The sequence below is a fragment of the Pinus tabuliformis genome, chromosome 2_2 (genome assembly GCF_031772625.1).
Source record: "Pinus tabuliformis cultivar Carrire ecotype Pingquan chromosome 2_2, CPIR1, whole genome shotgun sequence".
Lineage (NCBI taxonomy): Eukaryota > Viridiplantae > Streptophyta > Pinopsida > Pinales > Pinaceae > Pinus > Pinus tabuliformis.
The window spans coordinates 248083699-248099057 of record NC_142300.1 but is presented as its reverse complement, the minus strand read 5'-3'; the positions used below and the strand labels follow the sequence as shown (position 1 = coordinate 248099057).

At 40.4% G+C, this 15359-nt stretch overlaps 1 protein-coding gene across 1 annotated transcript in view; it reads left to right on the top strand.

Annotated features, from left to right (window-relative positions):
• The window catches only part of LOC149192220 (chloroplast processing peptidase-like), a 188068-nt gene that overhangs the window by 76738 nt on the left and 95971 nt on the right, over positions 1 to 15359 (top strand). Inside the window, exons 2-3 of the mRNA XM_089406337.1 lie at positions 4177 to 4245; positions 4327 to 4395. Coding sequence (XP_089262463.1) covers positions 4177 to 4245; positions 4327 to 4395 — 138 coding nt within the window. The remainder of the gene's footprint in view (positions 1 to 4176; positions 4246 to 4326; positions 4396 to 15359) is intronic.

Below are 15359 nucleotides of genomic sequence, written 5' to 3'. Positions count from 1 at the left end.
CATCACTCTTGATAAACCCCAACTGTTGCAAGTAACTATCAATCGACCATACCATGGTCTGGGTGCCTGCTTGAGCTCGTACAAGGCTTTCTTTAACTTGAAAATATGAGATTTCTTCTCATGAGTTTCGAAGCCTTCGGGCTATTCTATATACACTTCTTCTTCTATCACTCCGTTCAAGAATGTTGTCTTGACATCCATCTGGTGAATCTCCCATCCCATCTGAGCTGCTAGGGATATAATAGATCTGATAGAGGTGTATCGAGCAACTGGGGCGAAGGTCTCTTCATAGTCTATTCCTTCTTTCTGAGCATACCCCTTTGCTACGAACCTTGCCTTGTACTTCTCTATGTTGTTCTCTGCAACATACTTGATCTTGTAGATCCATCGTGATCCTACAACTGGTCTATTTTTGGTCTAGGTACTACTTCCCAGACATCATTTGTCATGATTGAGTTGTACTCTTCCACCATGGCATCCACCCATACTTGGCGTTGAATAACTTCCTGGAAGCTAGAGGGTTCTCCAACCTGAGCTACCAATGCTTGGTATCTATCTGGTTCGTCTATGCTGCCTCTTTCGGCTCTAGGAGCTCCAACAAACTCCTCTGCATCCCTCAGTGTCTGCCCACTTCTCTGCTCGTTCTACCACTGGTGGTGGGAGGCTCAACCAACTCTTCCTCCTGATCCTGTCGTTCCATCCGTTGAGAAGCATCTGCATTTCTTCCCTATGAGGAGATACTAGTGCTGGTCATTGTACTCGACCCAGGTGTATGCTTTCCTGTCTTCCCTTCTTGTTTTCCCTGCTGCTCTTGGACTAATGGAACATCTCCTAATTGATCTTCTTGCAGGCATTTCACGATATTTCCTGAAAGCTCTATCTTCCATGAACTTTGCATCTCGTCTTACTACAATCTTCCTGTTGCTTGGAATGTAGATTCTATATGCCTTTGAGGTCTCGCTGAATCCTTCGAGATACCCATTTTTTGCAGTCTGATCGAGTTTGCTACGCTTCTCGTTTGGAATGTGGCAACAAGCCACGCTTCCGAATATCCTGAGATGACTGACTTTCGGCTCCTTCCTTGTGAACACTCCTTCGGGCGTTCTCTTCCCCAATGCTGTATGAGGAGTTCTATTTTGGATATATATTGTTGTGTTGCAAGCTTTTTCCCATAGATACTTACGTAGATCCCGATCATACAACATGGCTTTGGCTGGCCCAACAATAGTTCGGTTCTTCCGTTCTGCCACTCCATTCTGCTCCAGATTATATGGAGATGTCCACTCTCTTTTGACGCCCTCCTTTGCATAGAAATCTGTGAAATCTTTGTTTGTGTATTCTCCACCATTATCTGAACGCAATACCTTTATCTTTTTCCCTGTCATATTTTCAATAAGAGCCTTATAAACTCTTAGAAACGATGAAGGACCTCATCCTTGGTAATTAAGAAATAGATCCAGGTTTTTCTGGAGTGATCATTGATAAAAGTGACGAAGTATTCCCCACCACTAAGAGCGCTTTTGGACATAGGACTGCAGATATCTGAGTGTATTAATCCTAATACATACTTTTCTTTATGGTTACTTCTGGAAAAAGCTTTTTTAGCATACTTTCCTAGTACACACCCTCTGCACAAGTCATCATGTTCCCTTCTTAGGATTGGTACCCTTGTAACAGTCTCTCTGAGCATCCTCAGTGCTCCATGGTGTAAGTGATCCATTCGCTTGTGCCATAATTCATTCGCTCCTTCTCACCATTACAGTTGTTGCCTATCAGTGCCATTGGCGATTCGAGTTGCAACCTATACAACTTGTTGCTTGAAATCCCAATTTGCTTTTTCTTCTTCCAGCTTGGCTGCTTAACTTATACTTTCTTCCTGATGAAGTATACATCATATCCCTTCTCCTGTAACTGGGACACTGAAATTAAATTCATTCCTAATCCTGACACATGCAGAACATTGGTGGCTCGGATGTTGGTCCTTGCTTCTGTTTGAAATGCTATGGTGCCTCTCCCTACTGGAGTACATTTCGTTCTGTTTCCCATAGTTATTTGGAAGGCCATTTGTTCTTCTTGATAGTTCGAGAAATGTTCTTGTACTTCAGTGATATGAGTTGAAGCCCCGCTATGAATGTACCAAACATCCCCTGATGTTGAATTAGCTAGGCATGTGAATTCTTCATCTAGTCTGGTAGATAAATCTGAGACACTTTGAGTATCCATATTGTGCCAATTTTTGACGCTAATCTATCCTAGCAATTGTTGTAGGAAAACCAACGTCCTACCTAAGATAATCCTCTTTGTTGAATCTTATGCTTTACTACCACTGATAAATTTTGATTGGAAAAGACTTAACTTTCTGTCTGTTCACTCATAGAGACTTTTCACATGAAATCCAATCTCCTTGGTTTAAACTGTGGAATCTTCTGGGAGATTCGAATTTCTGCGCTTGCAGGAATTTTGAATTCTCTTTTCTCAGCACTAGTTCCTCCGACTTCTCTCCTCTGCTTCCTTGTAGCTCTGATACCATGTGAAAAATTCCAAATAGAAATCCTATTGCATTGATTAATATTATTTCTACTTATTACCTCAGAAATAAGTTATCTACTATATTCTTACGGCAAATATTGAAACATCTTCTACTGCAGCTTTCACAATTAAAACATTGCAGAAAGTAAATGTAAGTAAAATGCTGGCACACATATAATCACAATGACACAGTTATTTTTGGACAATTGTCCTTGGAAATACCGAATGCGGGAAAACTGGTGCAGCAGATGAGGGTTTTATTATTCTTCAGCGAAAATCATCATGTACAAATTACACCCAACAATATAGAACAAGGTTTTTTGAGAAAAATCTATAGACGTCCCTGAACAAGTATCTGACCCGAGAGAGAAGTTCCTCCACCTTCTGCGTCTCTCTGGTCACTTTCTCTGGCATTTGGACTGGCATGCGCAATGCCTGCATCACTCAAGCCAGCGCTGCCTCTCCTAGCGTCAATCTGCTCAGCACTGTCTCTTCTATTACTCTGCCTCTTCGTCCCCGTCTCTCTGACTGATGATGAAACCTCTCTGACTCTCCTCTACCTGCAACTCTCCCTGTGAATCAATTTTCTCTCGACGAACTTCGATGAGTGAGAAAATTGATTTTACTTGGGCAATTGAGTATCTGTCTGGTGTTTTTTTAAAATGACCCTCAAGTCCCTTCTTATATATTCTTGTTGGATAACCAACGGCCTAGATTAACTCCTAATCAAAGGCTCAGATCGTTTTGAATTTATCTCTGTCTTTATTTAGAAGATTCACCCACAATTAGATTAATGCCCATTAATATTTTAATTTTCTTAAGTTTAGACTTAAGAGCCCCATTAAAAATATTAATTATTTTAATATAATCGTCTCCGAGTGGAATTTCCCAAAACGGTTTCTGGGTTTTTTGGAATGCATGTGCCCAAGCTTCCCTGCAAAATTTGAGGCTTAGAGCACATCTGATGCTACCCCAAATCAATAAAAACTGGACCCTGAAAGTGGATGTCAGTGAATCAATCACCTCCTTTCTTGTTTGGTAGAGTTCACACCTCCCTTTCGATAAATTAGAGAGAGGACTTTCCCTTGCTTCGTTGCCCCAAACAAATCTCTGTAAAGACACTTCCATTAGGTTGGATGTCCCATTCCTTTTGAATTGAGTAAGTCCATGTAGAGTTTTTATTTCCATTACTGTGTAAAACTTAGAAGAGACCTCTGAATTGTCGTCCTTTTATCTCAAAGGTATCCTTTGGAAGGATAAATAGCAAGTGTGAAAGAAGCAGCATTGGACATGCAGTGACAACAATGAGAATGTAAATTGCAGTCTTTATCTGCAGAAAAATGCATCATTGCTTAATTATATGTTCCTTTGATTCACACTGGAGAACTAGGAGTTGCTTTGGCACTCCCTCATTGTATTCCCACTGGAGGTATGTGTTAGTCCCTCATTGTATTCACATTGGATGTATCTTTTATGGTCACTTGTTGGACATCAATAAAATTTTCTTTTTTACATTACTACAAATGGTGCACTTTCTAAGATCAAAGATGTGATGTCATGCATTTCTTTTTTCAAATCACATGATCATTGATTATAAATAGTAAATACTGATGCTTCTTTTATTGGATTTGTCTTGACTCATCATAGATTTCTTATTATTTTCGGAGACCAGATGTGGATGATGTTGTACTTTTCAGTGCTACAAAGCCAATGCAGGTTGGTCTAGTCCATTCAATTAACTGCTATTGAATTTTAGTTTCCATCAACTCATTTAACTTGTAAATCCTGATTTTGCAGGAATATGGGATCAATTCAGAGGAAGTTTTGATCAAAAGAGTAGTTGCGAAGGCTGGAGACCTCGTGGAGGTAGCTTTCATGATTTTAGGCACAAGAAAAACTTGCTCTCGTATTGGAATTTGAATAGTGTACTGTCTACTTCTGTATTTGTATTGCTTTGTATCTCTGCAGCATGACATGTGTGCAGTTTTTTTTCCTAGGACAAGGAAGCTTAAATATTAATCGCTGGAAATAGCATATAAGTTTATAACTAAGTTCTAACTTCTCTAAAATGTCTGATTGAATGCCCTATTAGATTAGATGATCTCTTGTTCGTTTTGAAATGCAATTTTTTTGTGTATTTTATTTGTTATTTGTATAATTTCTGTATAACTTTGTTTCTTTTTGTTTGGTTTTAAATGTGTGCATTGCAGCCTTTTATTTGTTGCTTTGTAGATTTTCTAGACAGCTGGTTTTTTGTGTTCTAGATTAATAATTGCTATATACAGGATCAGCAGCCTAAGAAAGGAAACTTTTAAGTCTTTTTAATTTTCTGTGGCCCGTAACAGATGTAACAAAAGGAAGCTAGTAGTCAATGTAGGCATTTTCAAATTCAGAGGTGGCATAAGCCTAGTCAACATGGAACATTGGCTCCAGGACGGCCTAACCACATAACCAATGAATGAGCCATTGGCAAATATTTTTCAAGGCTAAGGGAAAAGTGAAGGTATATGTGAAAGAGGAATGCTTCTTCTTTTGTCAAAGGGAGAAAAGACAAAGATGGAGTTCAAAGTGTTGCTGTAAGAAGCTATCATCTGTTCGCAGTTATAGTAGCCAAATGTACTGTGGCTCTTAGAGAGAGATCTCTCTAATAGTTAGTCTTTGTTGTTAAATTGACAACTAGGGCCAAACTTCATGTGGGTAATCTTATTCATGGCTGATAATATGTTCATTAGATTCCTCTTGTCGAGAGGTGTAGGATTGATCTAAAGATCATCCGATTCCGATAAGTATTCATGGAGATATGAATTTATTTTGATTATGGAATTATTATCAAGCTGACCTACAACTCATGTAGGCTCAGAAGCCCAACAATCGCATCTATTCAAACATCAACAGTTGTGTATAAATACAGGAGGACTTTTCCTCATTTGCACTCACTCATCTCATCACATCTCTCTCTCTACTGCGCAGAAAAGGGTCTCTCCCTCCCACATGTGAAGCCAGAAGCTGCTGAAACTGAAGCTGCAACTATAGAAGTAAAGTTTGACCTGTGTGGACTAGAAGATATCCTCATCTGAACTGCGCTGTAGGTTCATCTGAACCTCTTCTGAAAGCCGCAACTTTTGGTGGTGGAATCAAGTCAATCCGACGGACTGTTTGCAAGATATCGACTGCCCTAGTTTGAAGGAAGCTGTTGAAACTGCAACTGCAACTACAGAAGTAAAGTTTGACCTGCGTGGAATAGAAGATCTCCTCATCATAACTGCGCTGTAGATTCATCTGAACTTCCTCTGAAAGCCGCAACTTTTGGTGGTGGAATCAAGCTAATCCGACGGTCGGTTTGTGAGATATCGTCTGCCCTAGTTTGATGATGAAGCCGCTAATGCTAATGCTGCTGATCTAGGGTTTTCTACTGCTGATATAAATCAAATTTATTGTACTATTTCTCTCTACTGAATTATTGAAGATAAAAGAAGATTTGATCAAAGGGTTTCTCCACACATTGTGGGGTTTGTCCCTGGCTAGCCGCCACATCTTATGTCTCTTGTCTTGGCTTGTTTTTTGTATATCGTTGAATGTTCTATCTGCACTTTACTTTATGTACGTGATTGCTAATCTGTGGAATATAATAAGAAAAAAGAAGTAAACTGTTATAAGCATAGAACATACCATAACTTAACATTTGTTAATAAAAAAGAGTATTTGTTTGTTGGCGTACTTTTTCTATATGCCAAGAAGGTTTTCTTCACATAAATCCTCATGTTCTTGTGTGCATTGTGTAATTTTTTTCCTTTAAATTTTGAGAAATGCATCTTATAGAGTCTCTTTGGTTGAGCTTCCATTCTGAGGGGCATATCTATGCCATCAGTGGCAACCCAGGACTTCCATTTGGCCTCATCTGCACCCACTTGGGGGATTTTGAACTTGTGCGTCTGCGTTAATGTAATGCCTGATCAGCTTGCATGTTTGTTTTCATTACATTTACATTTGACACTCTTGAATGAGCTTTATTATGTTGAGAAACCAAGTGTATTAGGATTAGGATTGATTTCACTGTCTTGATAATTACTTGTGTATGGCAAATCTCTTCTTTATACTTCTTATGTGTTCTTCGTCAAATAATTGTACAAATGTTCCATCTTTCAAGAAAAACAAAGAGACAAGAGACAACAAAATTAGGCTCCAAGCCAGGGCAAAACCCCACAAGGGGGAAAACCCAACAACAATCTCTCTTATAGAATTAGATCAAAATGAGATATCCAAGACCAAGACCAAGCACTGCCACCAAAACTTGCAACCCAACCTATTACCCACTACTTTGTGGATGATATCCCTAGGAGAAATTTTTTCTCCAAGATGGTGCTTAGGCGGCTTCTAGCAGCCCCTTGCAGCCACCGGATAGCTTGATGTGCCATTTTCTCCGCTACTCGAGCCAACCTTGTGGTCCCTTGCCCCTCTGTTATGATCGCATGTTTGAAGGTGGGCCTCTCGACCCCAAAGTTATGACTCTTCATTAGTTTAGTTGAGTAATTTTGTTTACTTATCATGGTCACTTTTGGGCATGGATTGGTGGGGGGATTTGTTGAGCTAGGTTTGTACTTTTGTCTCCTTTGCCCAATTTGGTAGTTAGCCTTGTATCCTAGTCCCGTGGGACCCCCTTTACTGGCCATTAGCTTTAGGGATGACACTACATGGGAAATCCTGATTTTGGTTGTGTGGTCCTGCTTCTCAACACCATATGCATCACTCCCCTCCACTCATTCTAACCTCATTCACCACTTTTCCCATCTGGGTCCACATAGAGTTAGCCTCCACCTCCTCTTGTCCACACTTTGGGTCGGGCTTGGAACAATGCCCAGAGGTTGATGCAACTAAAAAAGAAAGAAAAAAATATTATTTGGCCACTTTCAACAGGAAATGTACCACAAAATGCAAAAGATGGTCGGAACATACAAATTTAGCACGTGGGCAAAAGGCAAACATGAGCTCTACCCCTTATCTATGGCGATCACCCTAGTTCCTATGGGCCCTAGATGAGCCTCCTCCATGGTTAAGGAACCCATGGTTGTACCAACCCCTGGTGGGCGATGAATTACCCCACCTAAAGGGGGTTTCCACTGCTATATCCTACACATCATGATCTCATCCTCTAGAGCCCCGAGTAGTTATGAAGAAAAATCAAAGGCAAAAGGTATATGAAGAAGGGTTAAAAAACAAAGGCAGGGTAACTCATTTACCACGATTTTCTCCCTTCTACACTCACATACTCAAGTGTGGGCTTCCCTCATCATAGCTACCCTTGTACCATGACATGTGGCCTGAAGCATTCCCTTGATCCCCACTCTGTTCCATCACTATATCACTTGCCACCTACCACCTGATGGATGTACCATGGACATGTCACCCCCTTTAAAGGCTGAAAACCACCTAATAAGGTCCTTTGTTAACCCCTTATTGAGCTTGGAAACACTTATACATGCCAAAGCCCACTATGGAAGGGCATGCCACCATGAAATGCCCCATTGATTCCATGATTTTTAATATTTTTTACTTGATTATTCTAATGATTTGTTGTATTGGAGGGCAAGGGGACGCATTGGATCTTATACAGGATTGTAAGTGGGTTCTCCATTTGAGGTTTGGTTTCCTTGTACGGGGTCCAAGCCCTCTAGAGGGCCACTTTGGCACTTACTTGTAGGGGGAGCGTTGAGAATCATGGGCCGTCACCATAGCATAGAGTACTTCATGGATCCCCAACACCATTCAGGGATTGCTCGTGTTCCACCTTTTGGGTGAGGATGATGCACCTGGATCACCATGCCTAGCCGACTCCACACATGTACCATACACTTGGCAGATGTTCTAGGGTCCAGGTGAGGATGTGTCTCACTTAAGGAGACAAAGGCAGGGCTTATGTCATCATCCTAGCCCTTCTAGATGGTTTATAGGCATTATCGATCCACTTGAAGAGCCATTAGGATGTCATTGTGTCCCCACACTCACTTGGGAGCACCACATGTGACTTGCTTGGAAAATAAGGGGCCAACCCCTTGTCCACTATGATTGGCGTCCATTCTCCCACCATGGCACACTTTGGATTTCATTATGCCTTCTCAATGGCTCAACAACTCATTATATTGATTATTCTACCCTCTTGAGAGGCTTATTTTATGTTATTGAGCTATCTTGGTGGGCTTGTCACCAAGGGATGTTATTATTGCACATTATTATATTATTTGGGGCTTAATTAGGCCTAATTAGGCAAATCGAACTCTTTAGAGATCATATAAATTGATGAGAGGTGATTCATGTCTCTCATCATCACTTGGATTGGATGAGTATCTCTTGAGAGATTTTCACACTTTTTGTTGGGGTAAACATTTTGGAGTTTCTTGATGCACTATGATGTTTGGATTTTCGCTATTGTTTTTGGAGCTTCTTTCTAATGCAAAATTGATGAATGGATATGCTCTCTCTCTCATGTAAGTTGAAATTTTGATGTTATTCTTCTTATCTTTGTGCTCAAATGTATGTATCTTGTTATCATTATTCTTGTATGGGTTAATGTAATGCAAAATTCTTTTGGGACCTTGAATAAGTGATTAAATGCATGCGTTGAGCTTTGAGGGATTGGGTGAATGTTCCTAGAGGCACCTCTTCGGTTGAAGACCTCGAAACTTTGTCTCCTTCGCAAATTTGAAGTATACATCCCTATCGACCTAGTTGTTGCCCTTGGAGAGGTTAGCAAAGATCAATTAGGGTTCCTTAACTCATGAAAATTCTCAATCTATATGTATGTTGACTCCATTAATCCCAAGCAATAAGGCACTGATCCTCGTATCCCTTTGGTGGTCAAATTTACCTATCTTTTCTTCACTTTTCCAAATTCTAGGCCTAACCCCAGAGGGTCACCTACGGCATCTAACGAATTTTATTGTAGCCATTTAAAACCCTCAATTTCTGGTCCACCACTGTGTTGGGCTTTTCTTTAAAGGTCCTCCAAGTTTCAAGCAAATCCGACGGTGGAATCCCAAGATGTAGCAAGCCTTAGCCATAAGACCAACTATTGCCCTAGGACGATGTGAGTTAGTGTCCTCACTTGGATCATTGCACTCAAATCTCAAAAGAAAACTGGTCCTTTGATCCTATTCTTTTCCCTAATTACGTCAGTCCCTTATTGGTTGATCAACTCCATATCCTTGACCTAGTCTACATCCACTTGGGTCCTTTGTGGTCCCACAACTCTACAACTCAAATTCCACAAGGATCACATAGAATCCATTTCTCCTTAAGGATCCTTAAGTCTAGGGAGCCCCTTGTCAAAGCATATCCTATAAACCTAGGCTCAAGCACCCTCTTGGCCCTTCCTAGAGAGCCCATCACTTGCTTCTCAAGCAAGACATATAATTGATTCTCTCTTGTGAATAGGTCCTAGGAATCACCTTCTACCCATTCATTGATCTACTTCATCCTTGTGATTCCTTTCATACCGAGACTCTTCCCATTTGTAATGTTCTTTTTTTTGGTGTTCCTTAAGCATGGATAGGATGGACTTTCAAAGTCGGGGGTAGACAGGTCACAAGTGCAGGTTCGTGTCCTCAGCGACCCCAGGGGATTTTGGAGGGATTTTGAGGAGTTTTTATAAGGTTTGATGGAATTCTCTTGGTATATTCCATCATCCACACAGTTTGCCTTTTCTTTCGTTGCATTCCGACAACTTCCAAAAGTAAAGTTATTAATGGGCCTGACTCAATTAATTACGCTTAAGGTGGCATTTCAGGAGGAATACTTGGTAGAACAATTAGTGTAATAGCTTAGGATATACAGTTCAGGATGGTTGAAAGTGATTTTTAGTGACCTGAGGAGGCATGGTGGCCAATTTACCCTTTTCCCACCTTTAAAAGAATATTTTAATTGAAATAAAAGAGGGAAAAGTGCTCCATAATTAAAATAATAATAAAATAGGAGGTTCTAGAGGGGTCCATTAGAATTTTAAAAGAGGAGGAGGCCATTAGGGGACATTTGGGATTTGATATTTTTCTTGCATGAGAAGTTGAGGACCCGGTTCCCTACTTCAACAGTGGCCTCAGGACAGAAACCCTCGGGTGATTCAGTAAGATTGGGCAAGTACCCATCTCCCCTTGGTGAATTCATCCAGAATTCACAGGAGATCTCAATAGTGCAGTTCAATTTAGTTTGGAGGGCCAACATAGCAAGGCAGTAGATTATCTTGGAGGCTAGCTTTTCATCTCAGCTATTTTGGTTGTATGTGCATGTAGCCCTAGTTTATCTATTATAATAAAGTTGAGATTGTTCTTGTTCATCTTGTGGTTATTTTTCTGTATTCTATTGGTTATATTTTACATGGAAATGTTCTGTTAAATGAATGATAATTTTTATGGAAAATTTCTGGTTGAGTGAATTTCTACAAAATTAGTCAAATATCTCGTTTGGGATATTATAGTGGTGTCATAACCGTGTATCTTGCCAGCCTGAGGGTTTTTCCTGTTAGTTTGATGGACTAGATTTATCAGTTGTTGCAGGAGTCCAAATTGTGATCGTGTTCAAGCCGAATCTTTCTAATTTTATGTTCCATATTATGTAAGGGCCAAAATTTTCATATGGTTCAACCTCAAATCCATACTCTCTATAGTTTGCCATTGATTCATGAAGGTCAAGTTATGCAGAGACCAAGCCAAATGTTTAAGTGCTGACTTGTGAAGGGTCAATTGCATAATCTACTCAAGGAATATCGAACTATGAGCGTTGAGCTATTGCAGGTTTGAATCTGGTCAAAGTACGTGTTCAAGACCGGAATCGAGATCTGAGCAACCTATGTTAATTGCCAGGTGGGGAACAAAAGCCAAGTTGAATCGGGAGTAAAATCAATGTTATGCCGAAGTGTTGTGTGATTGACCAGAGATGGATCCTTATGCCTGCAAGCCAATAATAAAAGAAAAAAAAAATGGTGCGTATGGTGATGGCATAATAGTGTGATCGAGTGGATTACGGGTCGCTGACACTCTTGGTGGCACGAGGAACATAGTGTAGGTGGAGTCAAGGCTCTTTCCAGGAGGGTCGTAACCATTCCCTTTGATGATTTAGCAAAACTGGAGCTGGTATGTGCATATAAATTGATCTCCGAGAGCTCGTCTGGTGATCAATCGTGTTAATTTAGGCATCGAGCTGTCGCTTCAAAGATTTGAAGCCTGGTACTAGTGGAGCATAATCTTGTTGATTTTGGGTAGCATCATATGTGCTCTAGCCATGAAATTTGGTGGAGAGGCTAAGGAACACGAGATCTCCAAGACCCAGAAATCGTTTGGAGAAATTACTCCCGGATGAAGAGATATTAAAATAATTAATATTTTTAATGGGTCCCTAAGTCTAAACTTAGGAAAATAAAAATATTAATGTGTATTAATATAATATGGGTGAGAAAGTTCTAAGTAACGAGGATCAAGCCAGTTCTTATCTTAGCCGTTGATTAGGGACTTCATCTCGACCGTTGAATCATCAACAAGAAAAGTATAAGAGGAGGCTTGAGGGTCAGTTGGAGACACACCAAGGGAGATAAAGAATTCAATTTTCTAGGGTTGGGTTTGCTGAGGAAATCGAGTTAGAGATCAGTTGCAGTGAGGGGCAGTTCAACAAGGGATTTCTATCCAAGGCTGAAGAATACATAGCAGAGAGGCAGCACATACCCAAGAAGGGCTGACGCAGAGGCCTGAGGAGCCAGCTCAGAGGATGTAGAGGGTCGTAGAGATTGATGCAAATGACGTAGAGGGCTTCAGATGCAGCACTGGGAGATTCTATCGGGTAGACTGGGAGCTGATCAACAGCTGATCCGGGAGAGGGTGACGCAGTTCCAGAGAGGGAGACGCAGTGCCAGAGCAGTAATTGGAGCAGCTTTCGTTGTCCAACACAAGGAACAGTCAAAGTCACTGTGGGGTTGATCATCTGGTTGTTGATTTGTCGGAATATTTGTCTCCGGAGAGAGCTACTACTGCCAAGGATATTATCTGAAGGATGATCCATTTTTGGCACCCTAGTTGTATTTAGAAATCTGCTTAATAATACACACCCTCTATAAGTTGCACCGATTTTCCCGCATTAGGTTTTTCCGGGGACAATTGTCCAAAAATAATGGTGTCCCTTGTGTTATTGTTTCTGTTTACTTTAGTGTATGATCTGTATATCTGTGAAGACTGCATTTGTGTTTACTTCGATATTTATGAAATCAAATAACTTGTTAATGTAAATAACAAGTAGGAGATAGTAAACCAAAAATTGCAGTAGGGGTTTCTGATGTGTTAGATTCAGGAATTTTCACAACTCCAGCATCTGTTTCTACGACACGAAGTGTGTATAGTTGACGGCTAAGCAGTTGTTCAAAGTCTCACAAGCAGAGATCTTCTTCTTATAGCAAACCAAGAACATACCTTTCCTTAAGTCGAGAACAATTCTCGATTGGAGTGTATAGTGTGGCTCGATCAAAGTCGGCATACAATTGAAGGATGTGACTGTTGGTACAATCTAGCATAATAACTTTGGTCGATCCATTACAGTGTCATCGTAATTTCAAAAAGAACTAAGCCATGCAAGTGAAGTCGAGTTGAGTTGGCTAATTTGGCAGCGGTGTAGACAAGTCATAAAATGTAGTGCCATACATAAAGTAAGGCCTAGTAATGCGATCAGAGTGGGCGAAACTTGCATCTGGTCAAAGACTGAATTGGGCCGAGTTTCTTTGGGCGTGCCAATTAACAATGTGATTGTTGAAGAGCGGATATTCCCTTCCAAATACTATAGGGTGGATCGAGCCGCAAAAGACACTGAGAGAAAAGTCCTAAGCATGTGTATCTGTGTGGTGTTGGTGTGGGAAAAATAAAAATAAAAATAAATAATAAATAATAATAACGCAGGCAAAGAATGCATTTGGCATTGAAGGAGTCGTATTCTCTGGCTAGTTGAGGTCGTAGGCCTTGTTTGCGTTGCCGATACGTTTGAAAGGAGGCTGGACTAATGTGTGCATAGAACAGAGGTTGGACTGATGTGTGCTGAACATGACAAATCAAAGATTCCAAACCTTGTGGGTCGAGTTAGCACAAGGAATAGCATGTAGAACCTCTGCATATTAGTCCTGAACACCACGAATATTATTGCTGGCTGTGCACGTAGTTAGTGATATTTGGAGTCTATTATTACACATAAGAGACTTGGAAGGGCATCACTGATCATTTTATATATATATATATATATACATATATATATAGATCGAAGAACGTCTTGCTGCATATATATATACTAGGTTCTTCTATTTGTTTTGCCACTGCTATTTTATTTGAATGAATTTATATTCTTTGTTTAATGAATTTGTAGTTGCATTATGGGGACCTTATAAATCAACCTATAACACTTTGGAGCATTATATTCCAATTGGAACCCACAGTATATACCTATAACATCCTGTCATGAAACTGTTTGTTAAAATACCCCATTGAGAAATTCCACAAACAGTGGCCTCATTATCACAAATATTCTTGTCCTCATTGAGCCAAAACATGGAACAAGACTTTATAAACTCCCTTAATAAACCAACAACAACAAACAATAAACCCTTCTCAAAGGGGGTCTACACTATTCTTTAGAGAGAACAATGAAATGATATGTAGAAGGGGCAGGAAATAGGGCACAAAATATTTGTACTTGGGATAGATTTGAAGCACATGAGGGTCACATGGAAAGTCCTTTTCAAACTAGATGAACTAGATGCACTCCTTTCTAAAGTGAACCAGTTAGAAGGAAAGATACTAATTTTGGCTCTAAAACCAGCTATGCTTGCTCTCATACAACCCAAGTTCTTAGAGGAGCCTTGTGAAGGGGTTAGACTTCCAGTTGCATCTTATCTCAGTAACATCATGAGACTGACCACACCTATACCTCCTTTCAATGATGATGTTATAAGGAGAGTTTTCAAGCAGATAGTAGAGACTTTTCAGGACTTGGACAACAGTGCAGGTTCTACCTTTGGGAAGAAGCTTGAGGTTCTACAAATCATGGCCATAGTTAGAACATATGAAATCGTGTTCGATATGGGGTGTGATGACTTGATCCATCAGATGTTCCGATGCTTCTTTAGCATTAAGAAACATCATCTTGACATGGTCAAGACAAACATGCTGTCCATTTTGTCTTCAATTATGGGAGACGGTGATGCCATTTGCAAGATGTAATCTGAGTTGTTGGCCATTTGGAGGAAGGAACAGTGAATTCCACCTACTTCTTATGAACTAGCCAAAAGGTTGGTTGAACAGAACATTGTGTTGTTCAGAAGACAGATGACTAGGGAGGAGTTGCTCAGGATTGGTGGACTATGTAGCAAGAATGGTTAAGGAGCTTGAGGTTCTAGAAATAATGGCCATGGTTAGAACATGTCAAATCATGTTTGATATGGGGTGTGATGACTTGATCCATCAGATGTTCCGATGCTTCTTTAGCATTAAGAAACATCACCTTGACACGGTCAAATTAAACTTGCTATCCATTTTGTCTTCAGTTATGGGAGACCATGATGCCATTTGCAAGATGTAATTTGAGTTGTTGGCCATTTGGAGGAAGGAATAGTCGATTTCACCTCCTACTAATGAACTAGCCGAAAGGTTGGTTGAGTAGAACATTGTGTTGTTCAAAAGACAGATGACCAGGGAGGAGTTGCTCAGGATTGGTGGACCATGTAGCAAGAATGAGTTGAGGAGGGGTCTTTGCTTCCTCTGCAAAGAACCTTGGGGACCTAACCACTCATGCTTGAGAGATGTAGAGGAGATGGCAGA